The sequence below is a fragment of the Mixophyes fleayi genome, chromosome 4, assembly GCF_038048845.1.
Source record: "Mixophyes fleayi isolate aMixFle1 chromosome 4, aMixFle1.hap1, whole genome shotgun sequence".
Classification (NCBI taxonomy): Eukaryota; Metazoa; Chordata; class Amphibia; order Anura; family Limnodynastidae; genus Mixophyes; species Mixophyes fleayi.
The window spans coordinates 327,859,565-327,875,810 of record NC_134405.1 but is presented as its reverse complement, the minus strand read 5'-3'; the positions used below and the strand labels follow the sequence as shown (position 1 = coordinate 327,875,810).

Genomic DNA, 16,246 nt, shown 5'->3' with positions numbered 1-16,246 from the left:
ACCCCCAGAAGCTCCAGCCTGCTGACGTACGCCCGCTCCGTCTGCAGAAGCTCATTGGCGATGTTGTGAAGCTTCTGCTCATTGGTCTCCTAGAAAACAGCAATGTTTGGATTAATGAAGTGATAAGACAGAGCATTGATCTCCTGTGAGAAGCGTTAATGAGATACCGGGCTTCCATAGAGCAGCATGACACAGAGCAAACTTCTGAAAACAACTTCCCAATTAGGAGCTCATTTGACATTTGATCGGCTCTGCTAATGATAATCCAGAAACCACACGAATGTTGATTGCACCTGTTTATTGCACAACTCTCCTACCCAGACAGAAAGCATCTTATGCTGTACAGGTTCTGTAAGTGGTGTCTGGAATATGTTGGCCGGTTTATTAAAGGGGCCACTAAACATAATAACAATGTATATATATGTGTGTGTGTATATATATATATATATATATATATATATATATATATATATATATATATATATACACCCTATATATGTGAAAGGGTCCAATCTGTGTGGGGTTTGTATGTTCTCCCTGTGTTTGCGTGGGCTTCCTCTGGGTGCTCTGGTTTCCTCCCACACTCCATGGACATATTGGTATGTTAATTGGCTTCTGACAAAATTAACCCTATTGTTTGTCTGTGTCTGTGTGGTAGGGAATATAGATTGTAAGCTCCACTGGGGCAGTGAATGATGTGAATGATTAAATCATAGTTGCTTCCTCTCCAAGATTGTCTGGGAGACCCCCAAATTTTTGGCAGCACTCCTGAACTCCAGAGAGAGCAGGGCAACCCCCCGCATCCTGCCCTCTTCCTTTTGTGAAGTGGGTGGGAAGAGAATGATTGGTCTGCGGATGTAAAGCATGTGCGGCTGACCAATCGCTGCTCTTCACTATGAAGAGCAGTGGTTGGTCAGCCGCACATGCTTTACATTCGCTGACTAATCATTCTGTACCCCGACATCCCTAAATGGAGATCAATGATCTCTATGTGACTGGACTCTCCTCATCGGTCAAAAAACAGAAGAACGCAGAGGAGGATTACAAGATAAAGTAACACATTTTTTTAATTTAAATATGGGGATCATGATACTTATGGGAGAGAAGGTGTCAGACAGGTTTTAGGGGGGTCTCCTGAAGTCTGACATCATTTTGTTACATTAGATTTCTTACAACAGTTTGTGAATGAGCCGGGAAGGTGAAACCTATGGAACGTTGCAGAAGACATAGTTCCGTAAGTTATCTATATAGACCTGGTGAAATTACTGTACGTACCTTTACTTCTCCAGACAGACTGAGTGTGGATCCGCTGCTGTGATTGTCCTCAGTATCTTTATCCTCTGATGGCAATCTAATCGGGGGTTCGGTCTCCTGGTATCCCTCGTTAGTATGCCCCCACTGGTTGGATTTTAAGTTTCTATCCAAGGAAGATCTGGGTCCTTCTCCATTTAGATAGTTCTGCATGGCAGCTTCATTGTACGGAGGAGACTCCACGTAAGGGGGTGGGTCTGACGTTCCAGGAGAAGGTACTTCTTCTATTCTATTCGGAGATTTCGGGGTAGATGGATCTCTTCTGACATTTATAGGGGAACTGGGAGCAGGAGGGCCGTGTATTTTGGAAGTAGGTGTATCCGTTTCAGAGGTTTCAGTCCTTACCGCAGGAGAAGGTAGTGTGTTTCCGTCATATTCCACTGGTTTAGGGGTTAAGACCCCATTGTATTTTGGCGTTGGATGGTCCTCCACTAACTCCGTACTAGTACTTTGCTTACGGAGAAGAGGGTGTTCTGTAAATGGTCTCGGCTGGAGAACTACTTTAGTTACAGTTCTGTGATTAGGGCCATTGTTCAGATCCAGGTTCTCTTTCCTGGTGTCTAGAGGACTGAAGGACACAAAAAAATATAAAATATATGTTATAGAAATGCTCACTCTTGGAGGTCCTACTGCCTGTATCTGTGGCCCTTGAGCAGTGACTACAAGTTGTGCTTTTGGGACTAAACTTCATTTAACTCTATTTAAAATCAAAGAGTCTATGCTCTGGACACAATAAGAACCCATTGCGGTTCTTCAAACTGTATAAATCGAATGTATTCAGTATTTGGGTATTTTGATAAAATGTAAGCAACTGGTTTGTTTTAAATAGCAATAAACAATACACAGTACAAAATAATAATGCCCAAATCAAATATGTACTAGTTGAATAACTAAATAGCCATGTATTGACTAGACTAATGTTGATCTGGCAGTCAAACCTGAAGCTTACCTAAGTGCCCTATGACAGAAATATAGGTATTAGACAAATGTGCATTTCTGCAGAGAGATGATTTAAGCTAAACATTCCATTTAGGGAAACTAACTAACGTCCGATCAGACATCTGAGAAGAATAAGCTGTCAATTTAGTCTGCCTATTGTGTTCATGGTTAGACAATAAGCTGGTCGTCCCCCCCCCCCCCCAACGTTCAGCTTGTTAAAAATTGAATTAAATTAAAACAAAATAAAATCGAACTATAAAATCAAGTAAGCAAAATAAAATGGAAAATCGATCAAATCTAGTGATAATAAGAAATAATGATACAGACTTTTTAACTGAAGCAAATCTAGGTTGGTGAGGACTTAGTGGAATTTGTCTCTCTGCTCCGCTAATAACTATTTGGCGACCAGATCACTGCAATCACCTCGAATACAATGATCAAGGTTGCAAAGCTGGCGGACGTAACAATGGTGATGATGCCACGGTCATGGATTGGGTGTTACATGACGAAGGGACTAGTACCAGGCTAGAAGCTACTGCCCAGATTGTACAACCTCTATTACTGAAGGTGATCCCCTGGGGTATGAACTATGTTGTAAATCTTTCGGCGGGGGGCCTGGGCTACTTACTAAAGCAAGAAAACTGATTGAGTTTTAGCGGGTTAAGTGCCCGTGACCACCATCAGATTTGCCACCTTTCAGTAATCACACCAGTGATGATGAGGAGATTGGGTTGTACATGTTGCTTCCAGTTTTAGTTATGAAATTACATTATAGCATAAAACAGCGCAAGTAAAAATGTCATCCTTCAATATTTTTTTTTTCTTTTGGCTGTAAAAATTATTTTCAATCTCTATCTTCCACCGTCCTTCCAGCCCTTGCTCAGTGTCTCCTACCTCAATCAGCCAGAATGCTCTCATACGCTGTGTTCTCTATCACCACACCATCTAATCTCTCCATATCCCCGGTAATTCTCCCCCAGGCCAGATATCTTCTATGTAGATCAGGTGCCTACACAAGACTGTACAACCAGCACTGTTTTAATCCTCATCACACTTACTTTCTAACCCCACCCATTATCGAGAACGCCTGGGTGCTTGGGCGCAGGTAAAAAGTAAATCCAGCCCAACCCATGATTATATACAGAAGGCTCAATTGTACCTTTCCTTAAATAAACTAAGACGCAGACAGACCTGTAAACGGCAGCCTGTAGCGGGATGCCGACAGCTACTGGTACAGAAAAAATATATGTACTCTCTCATTAATAATGCTTTTGCACCTATAGATTTCTTGGGTTTGTTGTATTGTACACGTCCTCCTGCAGCTCTTTATACATACGTTACTTTCTCATAGTATCGACCTTCAGTTGTATTTAGATATAATCAGGGAGAGTTTCTCCTTTCCGTTGCCCGGGGATACGGCACAAAGCTGCTCCCTGGATACAATTATATCCAATGCAGAGAGCTGGAGCGGTGCTGTGTCGTACCCAAGGGACACCCAACAAAAAAAGTCTACATAATTATAGTACATGGCTAAAAAATGTAGAAGGAAACTAGAAGAAAACAAACAAAACATGTTTAGTAAAAGTTGCATGAAGGCACGTACAGCCAATACATTAACGTCATCTGGAAGTGTAGACACTTGAAATTAATAACCGCTTATAGCAAATGTGGGCTCCAACTACTGTAAGAAGTGTAGAAGCATGGATGGATGCATTGGTAAGATCCACGCTAAAATTAGCCCAATAGAAAATGTTCACAACACGGGACTGCAAAATAACTCCTGATTTGTAACTCCAAGCGGCTTCTGGCAGCCTCTATGTTTGTTTACTCTAAAGACGTTGATTGACTGTATTATGTAGCAGCGTAGTTATGAAACAAACTATGAGCCACAAACAGGCACGCCGACACACTCGCTGGTTCCTCTGGCACCCAGCCCCGTATCCATGTGTGTTTTACTCACTAATCCATCACGCACTGACACACAGGAACGGGTTTTCTACAAAGGAAACACGCCTAGTCCAGGTGCGAAGACACACATGAAGGGAAAGGGCACGACAGGAAGCCGGGGACTGGGTCAGCTCCACCGGGCTGTCACCACATGTAGAAGAAGAACAGAGATGTGCATCCAGCAGCATTCTGACCCATAACGGGCATCACCACCCGTTGTCTTCAGCTGGAGGGTGAGAGTATTACACCGGCACAAGCTGAAGTGTTAAGTATGGTCTCCCTTGTTCTTACAGAACATATTGACTTCTCAACTTGTATCAGGCAGAACCTCACGGTTCCTCTATTGTAGGGTCTCCTATACATTATGTGCACAGGTTATTAGTTGAATAATCTCTCTAGAGATCTGGGGGTAAATATATCAAACTGCGGGTTTAAAAAAGTGGAGATGTCTATAGCAACCAATCAGATTCTAGTCATCATTTATTTAGTACATTCTACAAAATGACAGCTAGAATCTGATTGGTTGCTATAGGCAACATCTCCACTTTTTTTAAACCTGCAGCTTGATAAATTTACCCCCTGCAGAACATTGTGGTGCTCCATGTCACACACAGAACGTAGGGATATATTTTGAAGACCATCTCATACTTAGAAACCAGGAACAGAAACCAGGAACGCACACATATAACTTATACAGAACTACCACCACGGCTCGGGCTACCAGCGCTATGGGTCCCAGAGAGATGAAGAGGTACCAGCGATGGGTCACCCACCCACGACCCCCGCTCTGCTGTCTGAAGAGTAGAACAGGGGTCGACTAACTTTAAAATTGAGTATATTATTCTTAGGGTGCACTCAGGTCAGGTTCAATCACATCCAGTGGGTCAGACAACTAGATGCTAAATGACTAAACCCCTCCGCCCCAACATAGATATCCTAATTCACTACCGCTGTTCAGGTCTCAGAAAGCCTCTTCTTATCCTTCCTACACAGAGACTATGTCGTAGATTTACTAAAGCTTCTAAAAAAAGGACAAGTGGAGATGTTGCCCATAGCAACCAATCAGATTCTAGCTATGATTTTTTTTTTTAAATGTACTAAATAAATGATAGCTAAAATCTGATCTGATTGGTTGCTTTGGGCGACACCTCCACTTTTTCTTTTAAGAAGCTTTAGTAAGTCCTTGACCTAACAGTTCTATGTATATTTGATCTCTGTGGTTAGGTCAGGTGGACGAGCATAGGCAAACCGAGGGGGGGAGGGTTTCCTAGTGCCTGGAAGCCCCCTCCAAACCTGGGGCACTGTATAATTTAGGTGGCTGGACCCTGCCCCAGCTTCAGACGACTCTGCTTGAAAAGGGAGCGCTGTGTGCACCTAACAGTAGTGCATGCAGCATTGCCCATGTATATTATAGGGATAGGAAGAGTTGGAGAGCAGCCAAGCACGGTCTAATATTATAGCCACGCCCCCATGCATGCTGGTCACGCCCACTGGCGGAGTGGTGTGGAAACCCCCCTCTACAAATCCTGCGTTTGCCCTTGACGGGATTCACTTTTCAAAACAGAACTTCAACCCCTAAATACGCACCTGTTGCCTTCAAACCGGCTGATGAGATCCGAGATCTTGCTGGATTTGTCAGCCGATGGCGGTGTACCTTCTTCCATACTGGGCTGAGCGCGAGGGAAGGTCCGCCTCCAGCTAGGACTTTGGTGCTTGTATGGTGAAGAAGAAGGCGGCAGATTTGTAGGCTTTGGTGGTACTGAAACAAATACAAAACATAACAGGGATGTTAGTTGGATGGAGTTTTGTTATTGTAGTACTATAACTTGTAGCCGTCTGACAAAACAAATGTGAACCTGACCCCATTGTTACAACTCTCCAGATGTTTCTGAATTAGGAAGTAAACAACAAGAACAATAGCGGGTGTTCTGTAGCCCAGAGGAATCTGATCCTTCCATACGAGTTCCGTGGTTAGGACAATATTCTGTCCTGAAGTCACGTGGAGAAAATCTGCGGTGTGACTACTGGTAAGGGTTAATATGAACAAAACAAAACCAGCTCTGTACATAGAGGCGTCACTGCCAAGTACGCTGAATACTGCACTAAGGGAACACCTAACATGTTCTATTGTAACCATATCTGTAAAAATCAGGGTGACCCAAACTGCCAGCGCTCTGACGGATTATCTCCCTGTCCTCTCATTTACATATAATGTCCCTGGAGCTATGGAAAGGCCGCCAGAAAATGAGCTGGGAAAGAAAACAAACAGGAAAAAAATCAGCAAAAACTCGACTGAACTGTAATATGGTATAATATGTTTATTAATCACATTAATAATGTCAAACATTTGTCACTAATCACTTCCCAACTCTGTTTTGTACAAATCTGTGTATCGCTCAAATTCAAGACACCCATAAAAAACCATGATGTTCTATGTAATTGTGTCACACCTCATCCAACAGACCACAGGTTGGCTTGTTAGAAGGGAGGTCAGGTCGTTCTCTGTCTGAGTCAGCACAGAGTGAGTGACAGTCTTGCAGACTTACTTTCCAGAACTGCACTTTGTGGATTGAAAGACACATACTTGGGGCAGAGCCATTAATGTTAAAGTAGATTGAGTGATACCAGTGTTTATATTTTGACAAATAACAGATCCAATTAGGACATTAATCTACAAAACGAGGAGCAGCTCTCTGAAGTGGAGCAGGGAGGTATTAGGCAGATGGGTGGAAGAGTGGGGTGCAAATATCTTACTATTTAACAGAGCTGCAAATCAATTCCAAAAAAAAAAAAAAAAGAAAGAAAAATAATTAAATTGTGTGCATACATTAGGCTTTAGCGTTCATAAGAGATATCTCCCTGCAGTATAGATATTAAACATATTCTTAGTGTGGACGTAATCCCCACAACAGACTGCAACGAAGACAAACTTAGAAACATATCAAGTGTTTCATTATTTCAAGGACATTTTACAAGTTATCAAGTCAGCAAAACGAAGTCTGTCATTAAACAAAACGACTGTTCCCAGCCAAGTTCTTTTGGCCATTTAAGCACATTTACACTATTATTTTAAATTGAATCTGATAATGTCTATAGCTAGAGCGTACCAGATGCTATGAAAAGGGAAGGTTTTCCTTTCCTTTATAAGCTCTTGACAAATTTATTTTACACCCAGATCAACCAGTGCGTTCTTCACCCCCCCGCCCTGTTCTAACGGAAGAGCCCCAAACGGTGGGCATGTTCCAGCAGCAGTTTCTGTGCTCCTACGGATACCGTGTAAAGGGCAGACAGAGGAAGTGGCACCCCTCCCAGGCCTAGCATCTGAATAATGATGTAAAAATACCTCTGTATAGTGAGTGAGTAATAAAAGAAAAAGGTATTACACACAGAACTTCAATAATCTGTTCTACAACGGAGTCACAAGTCCCCGTTGTATTTCATATTTGTCCGTTTAATGAAAGCAGAACTGGTGACAGGTTTGGAGTGGATGTCAGTCCTTCAGGTCCGATCACCTGTCACCACATACCCGATTACCCGAAAATACAGTGCACCCCATTTACAAAGCACAAAATGAACATGGCCAAGGAATAGCTTCAAATCCTCTTTGGTGGTGAGACGCGCCTCGGTTTAAGCAGAACTGCGCCTAGCATGCCGCGATAGCGCATAGGTTTATAGCACAAGGTGGTGGGTGGCATTTGTTGAAGGGCAGAAGTCTGATAGGAGGAGCTGGACGCAGTGAGCGCACTGGGTGCCAAGCAGAGAGTGGGGGCACCTGTGTATCTACTTCTGCAGAGTAGTGGAAGAATGAGATTTAATTTTGCGGGAGGTTATTAAGATGAGATGTAGAGGTAGAGAAGGCACGTATTTTGGGCAGCACGATGGGTCAGTGGTTGCACTTCTGCCTTACAGCACTGGGGTCATGAGATCAATTCCCGACAATGGCCTTATCCGTGTGGAGTTTGTATGTTCTCCCTGTGTTTGCGTGGGTTTCCTCCGGGTGCTCCGGTTTCCTCCCACACTCCAAAAACATACTGGTAGGTTAATTGGCTGCTAACAAATTGACCCTAGTCTGTGTGTGTGTGTATGTATGTTAGGGAATTTAGACTGTAAGCTCCAATGGGGCAGGGACTGATGTGAGTGAGTTATCTGTGCAGCGCTGCGGAATTAGTGGCGCTATATAAATAAATGATGATGATGATTTTGGGGGCGTTTCTTGCTGCCATTTTCACTCCACAAAAAGACTCTAAACCAGTGGATATCGCATTTTATCCTACAGTTTTAATGGGAGACATCTTGCACCTTCTATTTGAACTTCGGAGAAGCGGATTTTACACATTGCCCAATTTAAAGTAAAGCTTCAAAAGGCACAAAGATCACACATGTAATAAAAGGCAGTCCCAATGTCCCCTCAGTCTCAAGATTAATTTAAGTTATAAATGAGGCAAAACTGAGCAGCATTTTGGTAGAAAAACTGAAAAATTAACTTAAAGAAAGGGGAGGTTACACAGCGGTAAGAGGGTGGACTCTGATGTGGCGCAGGACGACGAGCAAGGAAATGGTTTGTGATCACTGGGCATTAGGGTCACATGCTCATCGGGTCACCTGGGTACGCCAAATTTTACTGGTGCATGTGTAGAAATATTCATGAATTTTCTACACGTTGTGTAATAGCGGCATTTTATCAAGATTTGTTTTGTTTTGCTATAATTCCTATTGTGTTATTATTATTAAAGCATTGCAACTCATCAAGGACCTGCAGGGATCTTTGGCGTTAACAAAAACACATGGGAGTGGGGGCAGGATGCTGGCGGAAGGGATTTAAAAAAAAAACCAAAAACGTTGGTGAAAGATTGAAAACAGTAAAAGAGTGCAAAAAAAAAAATGCAGAAAATGTTACTATACGCTCATCCCTAACTGCGTATTGGAAGATAGACTTTTCTGACCATTGCTGTAAGAGGGTGCAAAGCTTTATCTTCTAAACAGTACAGCGCTTAAAACAAAAAAAAAAACGCCAACTGCAACTTTATTTGTACAGCTTAAAACAAGCACATATATATAGCGCTGAGTCCACACCTGGTGTGATACAGCACCGCGGCTTAGTGGTTAGCACTTCTGCCTCATAGCACTGGGGTCATGGGTTCAATTCCCGACCATGGCCTTATCTCTGAGGAGTTTGTACGTTCTCCTCGTGTTTGTGTGGGTTTCCTCCGGGTGCTCCGGTTTCCTCCCATACTCCAAAAACATACTGGTAGGTTAATTGGCTGCTATCAAAATTTAACCTAGTCTCTCTGTCTATGTGTGTGTGTGTATATTAGGGAATTTAGACTGTAAGCTCCAATGGGGCAGGGACTGATGTGAGTGAGTTCTCTGTACAGCGCTGCGGAATCAGTGGCGCTATATAAATAAATGGTGACGATGATGAAGTATGAGGCTAATTTGCAGATAAGAGAGGGACACATTTAGAAAAGTGGTGCAACATTTTATATTAATGAGATTGGTAGGAAGAAGCCCTCTTTAAATTTTAGGCCATTGGGCCTTTTAACTATTCACCATCAGAGGAGTTACATTGTAACAAGGGTTTGATCAGCAAGTACTCGGTCAAACCGAGATTACAAACATGGAACTGTTTGACAACAAGGTTTTCCTGTCATCTAAAAATAAAACGAAGACAAGTGTCAGACTTCAGAAACAGGACCTCACAGTGCAGAAAGCATTTCATTTATATTTTAAATCAGACTGTTTAATGGTTTAAAAACATTTTAAATTGACCAATCCTGGTCCAAAATCATATCTGGCTTTGCATATTATAATACAGGGAGGAAACATCAACAATGGTCTCCTAACCTATGTTGTGTAAAACCGCACAGTGGTCGTAAATTATTTGTCTTTCTCCAAGTCTCAGCATGTTGGAGTCATTTGTATAACCATTGTGTGTTCAGTAATTGGTTCCTATCTCTGCTCAGTAACCAGGTTAGACTCTCGTCAGCCTGGACATACATCTATCCTGTCCTTCTGCGTTCCTTCCCACAAACCAGGGTACTCCCCTCTGTGTGTGTCCCCTCCACTCCTTCATCCAGCCAATCAAAAATCAGTTTTTGCACGTGGGTGTAATAGAAGGCGCCCTCATGCGCTCAATCTATTCACATCAAGGACGACTGCCATCGCTCTGCCCAAACTGGCCGGCGCGTACGTTTGCAGACACTGTCATCTTGGCGGGTACATTCATGCCATTACTGGTAATCACAGGGCATTGGCACAAAAGCGGGCATGTGAGGTCACAACGTTGCATCACACTTTGCACAAGTTGTGACCCTTACTGACAGATAGGATTACATTATAAGAGTTACCAACATTTAATTTCCAGCAGGCACCTTGCAGCTGAATAGGGGACATATTCCCACATCACACCGTGTAGTCTGGGTGCACTACAATGCCAAGCCTGCTTTATAGGATAGATGGCTTTAGCGTTACAAGCTATACCAGACACATCTGGCAATAAAACAGAAAAGTGCTGGGGGCCACAGGTGAGGGCTTGGAGGGCCACATGTGGCCCTAGGGCCCTCTCTCTTGCCCATCACTGCAGCATACAATCAAAACTTGCAACTGTCATTTCCATTCAGCTTACAATAAACTAACTTATTATCCTCTAAAACTGAAATGTAAACAGACTGGATACAATGTTGCACTGGAAAGTCTAACATCCTTTTTATAATATGTTTATTGTTTTGTTATGATAGCATCTCCCTGTGTTTTATTTCTGAGCCTGTACGAAACAAAGTTGCTTTCATTTTTTTACTAATGTTTTGCCAATGACTAAAAATGTTTTCACGGCATGTTATAGCGACAATGTAGTGTAAACTGTGCGAGGTTGTGCTGAACAGCAGATTCTCAATGTCTATTTAGCTTAATATTTAACTCTTTCCTTTCTAAAGTGTACAATTTACTCATAGAGGCTGCCGGAAGATGCAAAACCACATTGTTCACATGAAATAATCAGACAGATTTAACTGAAAATGACAGTATTTTCTTGTAAGCAGTATAATGTAAAAGACAATTTCATGGCAATTCTTTGAAAGGTTTTGTGTTCTTGTTACTTTTGTACATTCTGTGTCTGATTTGGATTCCTGCGACGCGCTGGCTCTCACATTAATCATCACACACAATAGTTACCCTCAACCTAGAAAGATAACGAAATAAAAACGATCCTCCCAAACAGCAGGAATAAGGGGGCAAAGACACACACGCCTGGGGTGGACGGATAAAGGATGTATCCGGTGTCCACATTTATTGCTGCTTATGTGGCTATTGCTCCTTTGGGACGTACGTTGGACTGGGCTATTGCTGATCCACCATAGGTCAGACACGTCCTTCCTATACCCTCCTGGCTTGTGATTGTTCTACTAAGGTGTGGCAGACACAGGGTGAGAACGACTGCATGTGTAATCAGGTCACAAGATCGTTTCTGTCTGTGACGACGCGTTTTACAAGCTTGTGTTAAAGGGGAATCATACGGGAATTCTACATGGTTTCAAATCAGTGCACCGTGTATGTGGTTCTTTATGTGCAGTAGAAAGAGGTCTGAGAAATCCTTAATTCAAGTATTATCGCTGGACAACTTTATGCCATTAGGTCATGATAATTCTATTACAGACTATTACACATAATTCTGTATAGCTACTGCTGGGTACTCAGTTCCACTGAGGTTCTGTATCCCATCTCAACCAACAACTCCTACAAATGGGTGCAAAATTATGCTTCTCCGCAAACGCTGCAATCTTACCGCTTTAGCGCCATCTAGGCGTAACATCAACAGTTGCGCTGCTCAACGGCCTCTGTGTTCCGGAACTTCTCTATATTCTGTATGTAACTCAGACCAATAAATACTTGATCAGTCAATGAAGAACAATATACATTCTTCAGCTGCACGAGGCTTACGCCTTAATGACCAGACCAATTTTTACATTTTTGCCACTTTCTACTTGAAGAACTTTCTATTTGCTGACCCACGTAACCTATTTCTGGGAGATAAGGTCCGATGGCAAACTGGATTCAAAATGGTTTAATATTATGGACAATATATAGAGAGAAACAGGCAAGACTAGGGGAAACCATTGTCAACTCAATGGGCTAGATTTACTAAGCTGCGGGTTTGGAAAAGTGGGGATGTTGCCTATAGCAACCAATCAGATTCTAGCTGTCATTTTGTAGAAGGTACTAAATAAATGAAAGCTAGAATCTGATTGGTTGCTATAGGCAACATCTACACTTTTTCAAACCCGCAGCTTCGTAAATCTAGCCCAATGACTTACTTTTAAGCAGTTTGTGCAATTCTGACATTTATCCCTTAGTTTTATCATCTTGTACAGAGATACCAAATAGGTGAACTTGACTGGAGTGGGGGAACGACCTTTCCTTGGGGAAAATACTTAATGGCAAGAGGAGGCTCTAATGATCTCCCCTGCAGCTCTAAATATGAGGTTTATTCTGTAATAGGAACATTAAATATATATATATTATATACACATACAGACAAAAGGTAGGAGCATTAATCTACTGTAATGCTTAGTACCTTTGACACAACAGTGCGTTTCTGTATTTGGAGTTTGATGAAAGGTCTCATTTAAGTCTCTGTTGTTGTATCCGCAACTGTAGAACAAATATCCAGAATGCACAATATTGAATATCATTACTCATTACACAGCAGGTCTTGCTGCATCCTCTATGATACGCTGGGTAAGACAATCAAGGACCCGCTGACATTTTTATCACACATTTTCTTTGCCTTTGATAAAGGAGTTTCATTGATCCCATCTGTCCCAGGCTGCTACTTATCATAAATCTGTCTCTGCTCCATTAACACAACAGAGCAGATGGGAGCCCGCAGTGAGAACAGGACTATTAATTTGGGATACAATGTAACGCAGCAAAGGATTTATATTGAGTTGAGCGGCTCCACTATGTTTCAGCTCAAACACGTTGATAAAAGGGTCACCTGCCTCCCCGGTGGTTGGTAGTAAGGGGTATAACTATGGCGTCAAAGCGTCAGCTTGTATCGCTAATCTGGTGCACAAGGTATCACAGAGCTTGTGATGTTGAGATATATATATATATATATATATATATATATATATATATATATATTTTTTTTTTAAAATTGGGTGGGAGGTGAAGAAGGAGGAGGGGTGGGGGGCCTGGTCACCGCTGATGGAACAGTAATACAATACTTGTCCGCTCATCCGGATTGGCCGGGAGACTCCCGAATTCTACGCAGGTCTCCCAGACTGCCAGGAGACCAGGCCATTTTCCTGCATCCTGACCACTTACTACTGAGGTCAGCAGGATGGAAGCCTCCATGATGTTGCAATGAATCGCTTCATCTTGGTCCCACCCCCCATGGGAATTTCGTGTCATTGCTAAGCGGGGCCAAAATGACGCAAATCTCCACGCCGCACATGTAATAGCGCGCGTACTCAGACGTCATCATTAGTAATCAGCACTTAGACTAGACCATGGCTGGAGAAAGAGATACGGCTGAAAAACAAGTATCCGAGAGATGCTCAGATCTGGAATCAGACTGGGCTGCGTGCGCTGGCACGTGGACCTTACTGTACAGTGACTATGGGCATATGCCCCCTCCCTATTCCCTCTCTGAAATCTTAGGCTGTAGTAAGTGTCCTTTGTGCTCTAAGGAGAATTATGCAAAAAAAAAAAAAACAACTCAAACCACCAGTTAAGCTCTTTAATGAATCAGGCCCATTGGCTTTTCTTTCTGGCGTCCCTCTGTGCTTTTCAAGCATGTCTTTATATTATTGGTCACAGCTATTTATCTTTGTTGCTCTGTTATATCACACGGTTCCGATGCTCTTGGCATCAGTAACCGTTGTCGATAGAGAGCATCATGGTCTTTTAAATGAAAGTGATTTGAAGATGAAAAGCCGCTTTAATAAATGACATTATTGGGGTCATAGAAAGGAACTATGAGGTTTGAGGTATAGGAACATTACGTAGATCTAATAGCTATAAAACTTAATGGTTGAGCACATTAATGCTTATTTTATCAACTAGGCAAAAAAAACACCTTGAAACAACAAACAGAGATGGGCTATGTGGCATCCGTCCTTACCGGAGGGCTTCGGGCTCCGCTGGTTGTTCTGCCTGGTGTTTATCGCCTGAGCGTCATTATTCTGCCCGCAGAGCCTCTCCTGCCTCAGTCGTAGCTCTGCGCCAACGGAGATCGGTTTCCAGATTGGAAGGATTTGAGGACAGTTGACGCTGCCGCCTGTAAGAAGAGAGGACTCGGATTAGCTGATAATTCTCTAACAGATGCTGGACGTCCAGCCCAACATACAGAACATGAGAATCGGCATTGTATACCTGCAACAATTAAACCCCAACCTCAGGGTAACTAGACAGTTTTGGGCCCAATAGCAAAAATTTGGGACGGGCCCCCGTGTACCGCCCAATGCTGAAAAACTCACATACACATGGGGCTTTGACAGGACAGAGAAGGCCCCATAACAGCTTTACTCCATGCACCTATAGTAGGATTGTCCTTGTCCACCTCATATTATTATTACCATTTATATAGCGCCACTAATTCCACAGCGCTGTACAGAGAACTCATTCACATCAGTCCCTGCCCCCATTGGAGCTTACAGTCTAAATTCCCTAATACATACACACACACACACACACACACACAGACAGAGACAGACACACAGACAGAGACAGAGACAGACACACAGACAGAGACAGAGACAGACACACAGACAGAGACAGAGACAGACACACAGACAGAGACAGAGACAGACACACAGACAGAGACAGAGACAGACACACAGACAGAGACAGAGACAGACACACAGACAGAGACAGAGACAGACACACAGAGACAGAGACAGACAGAGACAGAGACACACAGACAGAGACAGAGACAGACAGAGACAGAGACACACACACAGAGACACACACACACAGAGACACACACACACACAGAGACACACACACACACAGAGACACACACACACACAGAGACACACACACACACAGAGACACACACACACACAGAGACACACACACACACAGAGACACACACACACAGAGAGACACACACACACACACACAGAGAGACACACACACACACACACAGAGACACACACACACAGAGACACACACACACAGACACACACACACAGACACACACACAGAGACACACACACACACACACACACACACACAGAGACACACACACACAGAGACACACACACACAGAGACACACACACACAGAGACACACACACACACAGAGACACACACACACACAGAGACACACACACAGAGACAGACTAGGGTCAATGTGTTAGCAGCCAGTTAACCTACCAGTATGTTTTTGGAGTGTGGGAGGAAACCGGAGCACTAGGAAGAAACCCACGCAAACACGGGGAGAACATACAAACTCGTATCTCCCCAAACCACTCCCATAGGTCTAGGCCCGTTTCAGGGTCTTAGAACTGGGACAGTCCTACCAGAATGGGGACTTGGTCGGTACGGTATTTTTCAATGTGCATACAAATAGAGTAAGAACAGATTAAATCCAGCAAACAGAACAACAGACTGGATACTATGCAGTTGCACTACAGAGAATAAGAACTGATACTGAGATTTACACCCTGTACACAGAACAAGAGAGAGAAGTGATACTGAGCATGGTTAATATGGCTGCATGGAACAGAAGATCCGGTTGCCAGATACACTCGCCACTCATATCCTAGACCGTGTTATGGGAGAAGTCAGTGTAACCCTAAGCAGGGGAAACCCCTCAGACCACACAAACCCCTAGCCACAGATCTCACATTTGGGAGCAGGACCCTGGCCACAGGCAGAATCTCAGTATCACTCAGATGCTGACACAGACGGAGGATGACGGTAACGCGGGGGGAACAAGCTGTAGAAATTATGACTTCTTGACATCCACAAGAATGTTTATTTTTTTTATCAAGGTCTAACACATGAAATAACATAATAATTTTCTGCCTACATCATTTTACAGT

The 16,246-nt window shown here is 43.1% G+C and overlaps 1 protein-coding gene across 5 annotated transcripts in view; it reads right to left on the bottom strand.

The window, feature by feature from the left end:
- The window catches only part of FGD4 (FYVE, RhoGEF and PH domain containing 4), a 114,052-nt gene that overhangs the window by 17,942 nt on the left and 79,864 nt on the right, over positions 1 to 16,246 (bottom strand). For all 5 annotated transcript variants that reach the window (XM_075210320.1, XM_075210322.1, XM_075210323.1 and 2 more), the window contains exons 2-5: positions 14,321 to 14,476; positions 5,785 to 5,956; positions 1,276 to 1,879; positions 3 to 89 (exon numbers count right to left, since the gene is read on the bottom strand). In XM_075210320.1, coding sequence (XP_075066421.1) covers positions 3 to 89; positions 1,276 to 1,879; positions 5,785 to 5,956; positions 14,321 to 14,476 — 1,019 coding nt within the window. The remainder of the gene's footprint in view (positions 1 to 2; positions 90 to 1,275; positions 1,880 to 5,784; positions 5,957 to 14,320; positions 14,477 to 16,246) is intronic.